General features: G+C 53.2%; 1 protein-coding gene across 1 annotated transcript in view; it reads left to right on the top strand.

Annotated features, from left to right (window-relative positions):
* Nucleotides 1-12,947, top strand: part of PADI2 (peptidyl arginine deiminase 2) — a 43,524-nt gene extending 30,577 nt beyond the window's left edge. The window contains exons 9-16 of the mRNA XM_027060294.2: nucleotides 363-474; nucleotides 991-1,098; nucleotides 3,836-3,987; nucleotides 5,785-5,929; nucleotides 6,620-6,713; nucleotides 8,388-8,473; nucleotides 9,151-9,279; nucleotides 9,918-12,947. Of these exons, the coding sequence (XP_026916095.1) occupies nucleotides 363-474; nucleotides 991-1,098; nucleotides 3,836-3,987; nucleotides 5,785-5,929; nucleotides 6,620-6,713; nucleotides 8,388-8,473; nucleotides 9,151-9,279; nucleotides 9,918-10,151 (1,060 nt within the window). The 3' untranslated portion in view covers nucleotides 10,152-12,947. The remainder of the gene's footprint in view (nucleotides 1-362; nucleotides 475-990; nucleotides 1,099-3,835; nucleotides 3,988-5,784; nucleotides 5,930-6,619; nucleotides 6,714-8,387; nucleotides 8,474-9,150; nucleotides 9,280-9,917) is intronic.
* Nucleotides 12,948-13,180: the final 233 nt, after the last annotated feature.

Here is a 13,180-nt window from a genome sequence, read left to right as displayed (position 1 = left end):
GAAAGGAGAGGCAAGGAAAAGCAGGACCTGCATGGGTGCCGGTCAAGCCCAATGGGACCCTGAGGCCCCGGGCCCATCCCCTGCCTCTAAGCTAGACACAGCTTTTCTTTGGAAATCTGGGAAGGTGGGGGCAAGAGTCCCCTTTCTCGTTTTATTGGTTTGGGACCTTGGCAAACGCCGCGACTAGAGCAATTCGCTTGGCCTTGGCTCCACCTTTGCAAAGGTCACTATGAACGCATTTGTGGCCTCATCTGCCCAGCACAGACCGGAGGTGCCAGCTGCTTGTTGCCACCTCGGTTGGACTGGCCCTTGTCCCTCCTCACCCTTCCTCCTGGCCTCCCTCTCTTCCCCAAACTTCTCAGCATGAAGGACAATTACTTGTTCCTGAAAGAGGTGAAGAACCTGGTTGAGAAAACCAACTGTGAACTAAAGGTCTGCTTCCAGTATGTGAATCGAGGCGACCGCTGGATCCAGGTGAGGAACCCCGGGCTGGGAGGGACGTGGGCCATGGCTACGCAGGGAGAGTTGGCTTCATGTCAGGGCCCTGGCACCCAGCAGCTCCATGTATGAGAATTCTGCTGTCAACTCATACGTGCACATGTGCACAGAGATATAAATGTATAAGGCAATTCACTGCAGCATTGCTCCTTATAGCAGCAAAAGATTATAAAACAACCTAAATGTTTATCCACAGGCGACTGGGATATGGCATGATGGGCTAGCCTTACTGTGGAGTACTATACAGCAGCTAAAAAGAAGCCAACCTATATATACAGAATGCACTTCAAACAAAGATGTTACTTGCAAGAAAATGTACATAGGATGTTATTGATTATGTTTTAAGAAGTGGGGTTGATATGAGTACAAACGTGCTTGGAGCATGCAGAGACTATTTGAAGAAGGATATGTAAGAAACCACTGCCGTCGTTTGCTAGTGAAAAGAACTGGGGAGGCTGGCTTGTCTGACAGCTCTCCTTGGTGTCCCCACAGGATGAAGTTGAGTTTGGCTACATAGAGGCCCCCCATAAAGGCTTCCCCGTGGTACTGGACTCCCCCCGAGATGGATACCTGAAGGACTTCCCAATGAAGCAGCTTCTGGTGAGATGCTGAGGGCCACCTTGGGGTGAGGGGCAGGGGAAACAATCCTGAGGACTCTTACAGCACAGAAAGGTCAGGAGACCTTGGGCATCCTTGACAAATTAGACTGTGGCCCAGCACCTCCATCTTCTCCCCTGCAGAATGGGTCAGTTGGGATAGTGACCTCCAAGGTCCTTTCCTTGGAGAATTTTCTCATAGGAAAGTGCGACACTACCCCAGGGCCTGACACACCCCAAGTGCTCGATAAATGTTCTATTGTTATCACTTGCACCCACTTGGGAAGGCAGGAGTGAAAAGCACCCTGATGTGACTTTTTTGATCCCCTGGCTAAAAAGTTTTCCCGTAGGAGAGTTATCTCACAGGAAATGGGAGCTATGGGAAAGAGGCGGGGCAAGAACCCTAACTCCTGCCCCTGCCCCACCCCCCACTTGCAGAAAAATAAGTTCCAAAGAGGAAAATCATAGTGAAGCCATTGTCGAAAATCGTGGTTCCAACTTCAAAGCTCATTGAAGCTGTGGTTTTTTAGCTTATGTGTGGTTTTGTTGTTGTTGTTTTGTTTTTGTTTAGAGAGAGAGAGCAGGGGAGGGGCAGAGAGAGAGAGAGAGGGAGAGAGAGAGACAGAGAGAATCTCAAGCAGGCTCCACACCCAATGCAGACCCCAACACAGGGCTCAATCCTACAATCCTGAGATCATGACCTGAGCTGAAATCAACCAACTGAGCCATCCAGGTGCCCCAGTGTATGTGTTTCTTTAAAGCAATCCGACCCCCTGATTCTAGAGGCCATTACCACCCCACTTATGCCCTGAACCACTGGCAGAATAAGGGCAGAACCAAAACCTGTCTCCTTTGTCCTCACCTTCCACCCTGGACAGTCAGGGGATGCTTGGATGGAGCAAGAGGCAGAGATGGGGATAGGTCAGGGGGCTTTCCCAAGGTCACATGCGTGGCAACCTCTCCTGGAGTCCCGAGAGGGACACAGGGTCACACCTACTTCTTGAGAACCTTCCCTAACCTGGGGCCCTCGCCACGGTGAGATGGTAGAGACTGGCCTCGCGTCTTACCCTCCTCAAGCCTCAGTTTGCGCATCTGCAAATGGGGATAGAAACTGTATTGTTGTGAGGACTGAAGCCACATCTGGGGCATCCTGCCGCACCTAATACGATGGTCATTATTAGCCATCATTATGGCTATCAGTCCACAGTCCTAGACATCGTCCTCGGTGAGGACTGTCCATTTCTTCCCACACTGTGAGGGGTAGAATCAAACTGGCCACCAGCAACGGTGGCCGCAGGCATGAGAACCGAGGCCTCCCAGCTCCTGCTCCCACACTCTTCCCGGGTCACCACCTGCCTTCTTTGTTCCAGGCTGGCCTGGTTCCAAGGCCCCGGGCTGCATTGTTCCCGGAGGCCTGGGCCAAGCCCAGCTTTGTGCTGCCATAAAACCCAGCTGCTCCAGCTCCCGGCAAGTCACACCTTGCCATCTGGGGCTCCCAGGCGAGAAAGTGCTAAGCTGCAGCCATCCACCCCACTGGGCACGGCTGTCCCTTGAGCCCTCGGCTGGGCCAGGGTAAGCCACATCTTCCCACCCCACGGTATTGTTTTCTTTTCAAACAAGAATTTTTGTCAGGCAAGCTTCATCCCAGCCCCAAGGCAAGTCTCCAAGCAAGGCCCCTACTTTTTCACCAAAAAGGCAGGGCAGGAACCTTAAAATTCAAGAGTCACTAGAGGGCTATATTATGTGTCAACTCCAGTTTGTTGGAGCTCTGTGCTAAGAAGGATTCAGAGGCTGCCTCTGGGCTCAGTGAACAAATACGGTGGGCTGGGAATGGGTGGTATGGTCTATATGTTGCGTGTCCGTCATTCCCGCATGTATCAGTCAGCTTTTCTCAGTAAGGCTGCAGTAACAAACAACTCCCAAATCTCAATGGCTAACGACTAACGGTCCATGTATTGCTTGAACTCGGCAGTGACTGTTGGCTGGTCACCTGCAGTCCGGCTTCCTCACACCTTCTGCCTTCTAGAGCCCCAGCTGCAGGAGCAGCCCCCAGCCTGGGAAATGCCATTCTCCTAACACAAGGAGAAGAGAAAGAGTTGGCCGGCACACGCGGTGGATCTCACGGCTTCTGCTCTGCCCTGGCACGCATACTTCTGCTCACATGCCAGTGGCCAAAGCAAGTCACATGACCAAGTCCAACACTAGGGGGGGAATTCTATTCCTTCCACGGGGAGATACCCACATCCCCACATATCAGGATGCAAAGTCTTCTCACTGGGAAAAGGGTAGCAAGTTGCTGGGAACGACGATACAATCTACCACCCTCTCTCTCCGGTATCTAATCGGATGCCTCTTTTTTGTAGCTTGGGAAACCGAGGGTCAGATAAATGAAGCAATGAGCGGGGATTTCAACAGCACAAAATGAGAACTAACTCGGAAGTCACCGATATGTCTCTGTGTCTGAGAAGAAGAGGCACATGCAGAGACCCAGGGCACACACACACTAATACACACTTGTATACCGTCAGGCATGCCCACCCTTACACCAGCGCGCTCACGAACTCAGCCTCCCCGTGCCCAGCCCCCGCTCTTTGGCGGGAATAAGAAGACCGTGGGCAAGGCTCTAGACGCTAAGTGTCAGATTAAAGGTGGTGAAAGAGTAGTCATCAGATGGTGGCTGAGAGGGGGCTGAGGACCTCGGGCTCCAGGAGACTAATGATGGGTGTGTGCCCCGTGCCCAGGGCCCAGATTTCGGCTACGTGACCCGGGAGCCCCTCTATGAGCCTGTTACCAGCCTCGATTCCTTTGGGAACCTGGAGGTCAGTCCACCAGTGACTGTCAACGGCAAGACATACCCCCTGGGCCGGATCCTCATCGGAAGCAGCTTTCCTCTGTAAGAGAAGCCAGGGCGGGGCTGGGGGGAGCAGGGGTGGAGGAGTTATTCTTTCTCTTTAGGAGTGGCCTGGGCTGCTCACGCGTGGAGTGATGGGCTGGGAGAACGAACCCCTTCCACAACTCTGAAAAGATGCAGACACGCTTGGAAATGAAACCAAGTTGGCCTTTGTATCTTAGCATGACTTAGGATCTAATAGAAAACTAAATACAGAGCTCGTCCCCAAATGGGAGGGTGTGTAGTGAGACTATAAACCAGGTAGGGAAGGGACAAAGGAGTCCGTAAAAGGTAATTGACGGAGAATGAGCGGGAGAGTACCAATAAGTCCTTGGGGGTGCCCACGCATAAAAGAGGGCTGCGAAGACATGGCCCTACCCCAAAGCACCAGTCCCTGGCTCCCTGGCCTGTCCGTAACACCATCACTCCCTCCCCGGATGACCCACTTCCCAGTGAAAAGGCAGATTCTTTCTTGATCAGGACAGTCAGTGGGAAGAGCGATTGGTCTTCATTTCACAATGAAGAGCTATTGGTCCTCATTTCACAAAAGGGCTGCCAGGAACCTGCCTATATGGGACCAGCCAGGATTTGGCCACCAAGTCCCTCTGAGCCACACAGGATGCTCTACCTTCTGGGAGGAGGCCACTGGCCAGGAAGTGACCATTGGTCTAGCTTCTTGCCACCCTCCACTCCATAGTCACTCATCCATTCAGCAGGTATTTTCCAAGTAGCAGCCAAGTGCCAAGCCCTGTGCCAGTCATGGCGTTCTAAACATGAAGCCCAGCCCCACCTTCAGGGAGACAGTGGAGATCACAGACACGAAACAGCAGGGGCAGAGGAGGGACATATACAGTGATAGACAGAAGCACAGGGAGCCAGGGGAACCCAAAGATAGGTCCCCCTCGGGGAGTTCAGGGAGGGCTCCTTAGAGACAAATACTTCTTGAGGGCCTCCTCTTCCGGGCACTGTTCTAGGCTGTAGGGATACAACAGTGAGCCAAATAGACAAAGCCCAGCCCTTGGGAAATTTTCAGCTAGGGTAGGAGGAGTACAGAAAATAAATAGCTTCTGTGGGTTTAAGGAAATGACTTGGGAATTGAGGCTTGAAGGAGAAGCGAACAGCCATGGGAAGATAGGAGAGAAAGAGCATTTCAAATAGAAGGAACAGCAAAAGCAAAGCCTTGGGGGATAGCGAGTAGAGCAAGGAGAAAGGGAGGGAACGGACGTAGCAGACCCGGGCAGCGGCCAGATCAGAGAGGAATTTTGGCCACTGCAAAGGCCTGGAGTCATAGTCTCAGGGTACTGGGGACATCGAAGCCCTCAGAGAGTCTAACAGGAAGCGCTTCCTGGAGGAGGTGTTGCTTAAACTGATTAAAGATCGAAGATCAGTAGAAGTTAATGTAACAAAGAGGCACATGGGCTAGGGCAGGTTTTCGAACTGTGCCTGTGCCCTAGCCCCCTCCAGCAGTCCAGGCAGGACCCCTGAGCACAGAAGCTGGCCTCTTTCTACCCCGTGACACCCTCAGGAACTGAAGGGGCTGAAGGCTGGGCTCCGTTCCATCCATTCGTACAGGCCACGGCTGCAGCCACGGCCTCCTTCTTTGCCTCTGGGCACAAACGCCTTCCTGGGCCTGCACCAGGATCTCTCAGCCCTGAGCCTCAGGCTCCTTCCTGTGACTTTGGCTGATGCCGCCCTCGATACAGGCTAGGTCCCAGAGGCTGAACGCCTGCAGGCCCTCTGGTGAGGCAGGCACAGCGGGAAATCCCCTGAAGAGCTGCCTCGTCCCCACCCCTACCCCAGGTCCGGTGGTCGGAGGATGACCAAGGTGGTGCGGGACTTCCTACAAGCCCAACAGGTGCAGGCACCCGTGGAGCTCTACTCAGACTGGCTGACCGTGGGCCACGTCGATGAGTTCATGACCTTCGTCCCCATCCCAGGCACAAAGGTGAGCTGGCCGCTGAGGCCTGAGTGACTAGGATAGAGGAGAACTCATGTGCTACCAGCTCTCATCAGCAGAGGGCAGGATCTAGAGGTAGTGGACCACAGAGAGGAAGAAGGAAGTAGGCTCAAGCTGGTTTGCACGTTGTCGCTGTGGCAGGGTCAATTTTTAACCCGATATACCAAAATATTAGCATTTCAACGTGCCATCAATCTAAAAATTATTAATGAGAGATTTTACATTTTTTTTATTCATACCAAGTCTTCAGAATCTGGTGTGTACTTTACCCGGAACAGCACGTCTCAATTCAGACTAGCCACACAGTTCAAGTGTCCAATAATCACAGGGCTAGGGGCTACTGTAATGCTCTAGAGAGCTGTGGGGTGTGGGCCTGGGGCTGTTTTGTTTTCTGAAGGGAAAGGAATGGCTGCAGCGGCATACCCTGGGAATGTTATACAAATGGCCCGGCCTCTTGGCCACATGGAGAAGCTCTTCCATTCTGCCCGAAGCCACTTTGGACTCTGAGCTTGGACTCCATGGCATTGCGGAGAAAACCCTGCCAGGCCGTCTGTGCCACTTGGCACGGGGAGGCTTGAGACAGGCAGACAGGGCTCTGCGGTCCCTGGGGGGGGCTCCCTCGTGCTCCTCGGCCACTTCCCTTCTGTGGACACCGTCCCTCTGGATGTTCTCTCACAGCAATTCCGGCTGCTCATGGCCAGTACCTCGGCCTGCTACAAGCTCTTCCGAGAGAAGCAGAGGGAGGGCCACGGGGAGGCCATCATGTTCAAAGGTGAGTGCCCACGGGCCCTTGGCGGGGAGTGGGGAGCTGAGCCCCCCTGAGAGACGCCCAGGAGGAGGGGGCAGAGCACTTTGCCCCTGAGCATCCGGCTCCAGTTTCTGGGGGTCCGGACGGCTCCGGGCTGTGAGGTCACCATGGTGGGAAGCAGCCCCGGCCTCGTGACCTTCGCCGTGGTCAGCTGGACCATCGAGCTGCCCGCTGCTCCCTATTATCAGCATACACATTTAAAGTGGACACTTTAAGTGGCACCAGACCCCAAAAAGAGCTAACTGACCTGTGATCTGGATTTGAGGAGCTTGAAAGGGAGATAGAGAAAAATATACGTAATGCAGTTGGGGGACAGGAAGAAAAGTGGGAACAGCCTGACATGATCTATAGCCAGACGTCGTTACTATCAGTCCCGGAGTGAGAAATTATCTGCTTAATTTAGGCAGGCACTTAACTGGGACAGATGCAGATGGAGACTAGGTGTGCTCTTGAATTAATTATGGAAAGAGGGAAAGCTGATCGGCTGGAGACGGCGAGCCAGGTTACAGAGGGCGTAACAATTTCTTACACGTTTTTCTTAAATTACTTCTTGTCACTTTTCAGGTTGGTATCTCCAGTCTGCCTACTCCCAAAAGTCTGCGTTCCTAAGGCTCATTGATACTTATGTACATCACTGCCCTCCGTATCCAAAGGCAGTGCTCTTGATAGTGACTAGGGGCCAGAATAGACAAAGCCAATTTAAGACCACTGTCCTGTTTTTATTCCCAACCGATGGGGAATTGTTTTTCTTGGATTGGCCAGCATGAGTCTGGATTTCCTGGAGGCTTCTTTATATAGTAAAAACACCCCCAAAGCTACCCATAGGATATAGGAGCCAAGGTCCAAGCAGCACTGTGGAGGTAGCACAGGTGCAGGGTGTGACAGCCCCAATCTCTTTGCCACTGACAGGCTTCAAGATTGGGAAGTGCGACGGACCAGCCAACTCTTCCCAGATCAGGCACAAAAAAAAAAAAAAAGAAGAATTAATAGCTTAGGTTCTAGAATCAGACTGCCTGGTCTGCATACAGGGTCTGCCAAAGCTAAAAGACCTTGGACAAGTCATTTAGCTTCTCTCTGCCTCAGTTTCTTCATCTTTCATGAGAACAGCTACCTCCTAGGAATATAGGAAAGATTCCTGAGTTGATCCATGTAAAACAGCTAGAAGAGTGCTCAGCGAGCATTAGGCAGGACTAATCAGACCAAAAGCCGTGCGTGGAATAGGAGGCAGGTGCAGGCACACACCAGGGCAGGGGCCAAGCATGAGGCAGCTCTAGAAAACAGCAAGGGCGACCTCTGGGCCTCCTGCTTTCGCCACACTCACCCTGGGCAGCTGCTGGTCCTTAGAAGCAGACTCCGGCGGGGGGAGACCCGGGTACCAACCTGTACCACTCCACCCTCTGGCCAGAGAGAAAGCCTTCCTTGGCCCAAGCAACATGGCCTGTCCTGGAGAAGAAAGTGTGTGTGCTGCCCTCCCCTGCCCTAGGGTTACCTTCCTGGGTCCCTGCCTGTCCCTGGCCCCATCTCTTCCCTCCCAGTAGTTAGCCCAATAGCTGGGAGCGGGGGGGGGGCTGACAGAGGGGAGCACCCAGGCTGGGAACCTGAGGCTTGACTGTCCCCTGGGACCTCTGACCTCCACAGGCTTGGGCGGGATGAGCAGCAAGCGAATCACCATCAACAAGATTCTGTCCAGCGAGAGTCTCGTGCAAGAGAACCAGTACTTCCAGGTGAGGCCGGAGCAGGGGGCCCTGGGAGGGATGGGGTTGTGCCCAATGACGCCTCTCACATCCTCAGGGCTTCCATAGGGAGCGACCGAGGGTTCAGGGTCCAAGACGGAGGGAAGGGCCTCGAAGAGCCTCCGGTCCAGTCTCCCTGCTTTGCTGCTGTGCTAAAGCTGGGAGCTAAATGGAGGGACAAAGGCGGGCTGTGGCGGCCCGCGGAGGCCAGGAGCAGGCAAGAGACCTGGGAAGGAAGGTGCATCAGGCAGTGCTAAAGAGCCAAGGGTTCTATAAGGCCCATGACATTGGGGGAGGCGCACGCCTTTAAAATATGATGCAAGCCTCAGACGTGCTTTCTAGGAAATGCGTGTGTAAATATATGCCCTGGATTTTAATTTTTTTTAGGGGGTCAGTGCTCCCTGAAGTTTGCTATGGATGCGTCCCCCCTTCTGAGTCCCTGTCTCATTTCTACCAAGCGTCATCCTGTGACCTTCTTCTGTCTTGTTCTCTTTATTCCCACTGTTACTGAGCCCTGGTGGGAGGGGCACTGGAGAGGTGGCGGGGTGCTAGGTAGGTGCTGGGAGTCTCCCTGGAGTGCTGGGGCCCTAGGTGTGATGCTGCAGACAGGAGCAGGGTCGACGAGTGTCCCCGGACTTGCCTACCCTCCCTTTCCCCCCCTCACCCAGCGCTGCCTGGACTGGAACCGCGACATCCTCAAGAAGGAGCTGGGGCTGACAGAGCAGGACATCATCGATCTGCCCGCTCTGTTCAAGATGGATGAGAAACGCCAGGCCAGAGCCTTCTTCCCAAATATGGTGAGGCACGCGGGGCCCCAAACCTCGTCGGGGCCAACCAGGGGCAGCCAAAGCCAGAAGGTCCCCTCGGCTAAGTCTGTGGGTCGGGAAGTCCAGGTCCCCGCCCTGGATGAGCTGCTGCGTGGCCTCGCCCATCCACCCCAGGCACCTGTCCTCTCGGGGCCACGTTCCCTCGTAGGGGTGAGAATGCCCATCCTATAGCTGCCTCACGGGGGTCCCGGGAAATCCTTCAACAGATCGGAAAGTGCTTTCTGAGTTAAAAAGACCTTTATGGACAGGAGGGATCCTTGTCGTCGTGCAGGAGAGTCTTCTATGAGGAGGGAGGTTAGAACACACACACAGATACCTATCGATGCACACGCAAATACTCACGCGCCCATATGTACACATTTGACCACGTGCGTGTGCGTATTCCCACGCGTGCGTGCAGAGGCAGGTTGCCTGGTTTTTCCACTTCAGCTCTGCCACATAGGAGGTTGCTTCGCCCCATCGGTGCCTCGGTTTCCTCATCCGTAAAGTGGGGATAATCACCACACTCGCATCGTAGGGTAGCTGGGAAGGTTCAGTGAGCTTCGCACGGGGCCCAGGCGAGTAGTAGGCGCTCACTAATCGGAGCTGGTGCCTCACCCCCGTGGCAGGTGAACATGATTGTGCTGGACAAGGACCTGGGCATCCCTAAGCCGTTCGGGCCCCAGGTGGAGGAGGTATGCTGCCTGGAGACACACGTGCGCTCCCTGCTGGAGCCCCTGGGCCTCTGCTGCACCTTCGTGGATGACATTTCGGCCTACCACAAGTTTCTGGGCGAAGTCCACTGCGGCACCAACGTCCGCAGGAAGCCCTTCGCCTTCAAGTGGTGGCACATGGTACCCTGATCTCAGGGGACTGCCGTGTGCGGGTCTCAGCTCACCCATAACCTGTATCGTGGCTGGGCCCGCCCTCATGGTTCTTTACGATCGCAAGATACCCTTCGGCAGTAACTGTCAGGAAACTTTAGGATTATTACCTGCGGGACGGCACACTTGGGGCCACACAGCGAGGTCACAGGGAGAGAGAGACCACACAGGCCTGGGGTTCTGCTTTTCTTGGGAGGGGGGGGCCGAAGGGGGGGGGCTAGGGTTTTGCGGGCTCACTCCTATTGGTGAGCTTAAAACATAAGAGCTGGAATTTAAAGCACAGGAAGAGGGAAATCCAGGGGCCCAGATGGTCAGCTATAGAAACCAACCAAATCTAAAACAAAGGAGCCTGGGGGGAGGAAGAAGCCTGGCTTTTTATCTAGTCCTGTGGCTGGTAATATGCCTATTGGAGATCGCCTTCTCTAAAGTGGCTACCTCAGCAATCAAAGCTTAAGTCAGGCACTTGAGCCACCGAAGAGAAAACCCAACTGTCAGGGCTTACACTACAGGTGCCTTGACAATTCCCTCCTCCCTTCCTTCTCCAGACTCCTTGAACCCCCCCAGAGCTTCCCCTTGCCCGGCAGGGACTTGACAAGGATTCTGTGCCACTGGCAGCAAGAGGTGAGGAATCTGGGATATCTGTACCTTGTCATCTCTCAGAAGGGCCCTAGCATCCACCCAAACCACCCTGGTGAGCCTCAACTCTGTCCTTCCTGAAAACAGCCGTGCACTTGGCCAGTGTCTGTATAACCCTGATACGAAAAACAAAAAAGAAAACCAAAACCCTGTACCCAAATCATTCCCCCAAAGAGTCCTTAGTCTCTTGTCCAAAATTGAAAGAGGGGAGAAGGGAAGGAGGTTCTGGAGGCTCTGGGATCACCAGTTCTGGTAGCCATGCCCTGAAGGTCAAGTTAGATCCCATGGAAAGGGACCCTGGGCCCCTCCCCCCAGACATACCTTGAACTGCTGACATCATTTCAAATTCAGCTCTCTTGGGGTGTCCAGGTGGCTGCCTCCAATTAGTCATTCCTTCCCTGCCTCGCTCCGATCCCCTTGGCTTTCTCTCTGCAGTGTAGACGCCATTGACTAGCTTCCCTATTCCCTGAGGGTCCAATCGTTTACCTTAGAACCTTCCCTGGAAGCGGATTTTATCAGAACAGCCTTCTCCATTTTCAAGATGCTCCTTATACCTCGTCTTTCTGATGGACACAGGCTCCCCCCAAGTGCTTGATCCCCCCACACCATCATCCTTGTGCCCAAGAGTGCAGTGCGTGAAGACACCTGGGCTCCACCATAGCCTTCTGCTGCCTGGTTCTCCAGTCTCTGGGCAATCCCTGACCTCCCTCCTCTCCTGCCTCTACTTCCTATTCCTGACGCCATCCCTCCAGGCAGCTAGACAAGGACTTTTTCACCACCAGCCAAGCTCAGCCCTGCCCCCCAGGGTACAGTGAAAGACCCACCTGTCCTCCCCAGATCTTAGACTCAACGGGTAAGGACCTGGCCCGGCCTCCAGCCGAACAGCCAGTTCTGGGCCAGCAGCTGGCCTCAGACGGACCGTCTGTCCCATGGAAGTTCACCAGTGCATTTGCTGAGCAACCACTAATTTGGACATAACTAGATTAATTCCCTGGCTCCAACCAAAAAGACTCAGTTTCAACTAAAAAAAAAAAAAAAAGTGTATGGCCAGCTGATGTCAGGAGAATAAGTAAAGTATAATTCCACTTTGAGAGTTTAAAAAGAGCCAATTTATAACCAATGAAAAGGTTATACATCCGTCTTCTTGAGAGAATAGGATTTTTCTTCTTGGCTTATGTCTATTCATTCTATCAGCAGGCATTTGTTGCAGGCCTACTAAGTGCCCGGCACAGTGCTGGGCTCTGAGGATACGGTGGTTAGCAGCAGATTGCACCTTGTCCTTGCTTCGTGGAGCCAGTCAGGTCTCCAGATGCAATGCCCACATCTAAATGGCCAGCTTTTGCCATCTCAGTGATACGCTCTTTAGCAATGCCAACCTGCTACATTCAGGAAATGCACAGGGCACAGAACTTCCTGTAAGTCGCTATTTTAGATGAAGGTAGAAGGTTCTTTTTCAAACCAGCTTCCTTTCCTATCCAGCTGGGCCGGTACCACCCGACAGATCAGACCTCAGAGCTTTCAGAAGCTATCGTGCCCCCCTGCCTTTTGGGGCCAAAGCCCCAGATATCTGCAACCCCAGAGTGCCTATTTGAAGGAGTTTATCTGGAGACTTAGAGTTTGTCGTGTGTGTGTTTGCGTGTGTGTGTTCGGTTAATGTGGGGTTTGGGGTTTCTTTCATTTTTCTCTAGTCTACCTTAAGGGGAAGTGAACGCCTCCCGTGTGGAGACAGTGTGTGTTATAGATTTTTCTAAAACTTCCCATAGGGAAGTCGGTAATTTCTGATGATTCTGGAGCCCCCAGGACTCAGATACCTGTTATCTTGTTTGCCTCCCACCCCGTGTGACTGCCTTCCGCGTGCACGCCTCCCCCACCCCATGGACTCACTGCTCTTCCCCGCCCCCCACTTTCTCTAAATGTAGGCCTAGGATACACTTCTGTGTTGCAAAATTCAGCTAAGTTCCTGTTTCGATCTTTATTTTGAAATATTCTGTGTAAGAGGGAAGGGGGGGTGTTGTGAAGAGGGCAAGAAGCAGGGCACGGTTTCAACATTCTGGACAAGAGGCCATGATGGAGATTGAAAGATGTTTGGGGAAGAGCCTGAATAAATAGCAATAAAATAAACCATCAGAGGGCAAGTCATGTGTTGGTGTGATGTTCATTGTTGGTTCACGGACACAGCCTGGAGTGAAGCAGTCCACACATGGGCCCTGTCCTGGTGGGCTCAGCCTCTGCTCTTCTGGGCTCAAGGTCAGGGTTCAGCAAGGAAATCTCAAGAGTTTAGAACCCCCTACACATTCAATGCATATGTATTACATGGCCACCACCCAAGGTCAAGACCAATACCCATAGTAAAGTCTGGCTATGTTTTTCTG

Source organism: Acinonyx jubatus, chromosome C1 (assembly GCF_027475565.1).
Source record: "Acinonyx jubatus isolate Ajub_Pintada_27869175 chromosome C1, VMU_Ajub_asm_v1.0, whole genome shotgun sequence".
Classification (NCBI taxonomy): Eukaryota; Metazoa; Chordata; class Mammalia; order Carnivora; family Felidae; genus Acinonyx; species Acinonyx jubatus.
The sequence above is the reverse complement of the archived record's forward strand: the minus strand, read 5'-3'. Positions and strand labels throughout refer to the sequence as shown.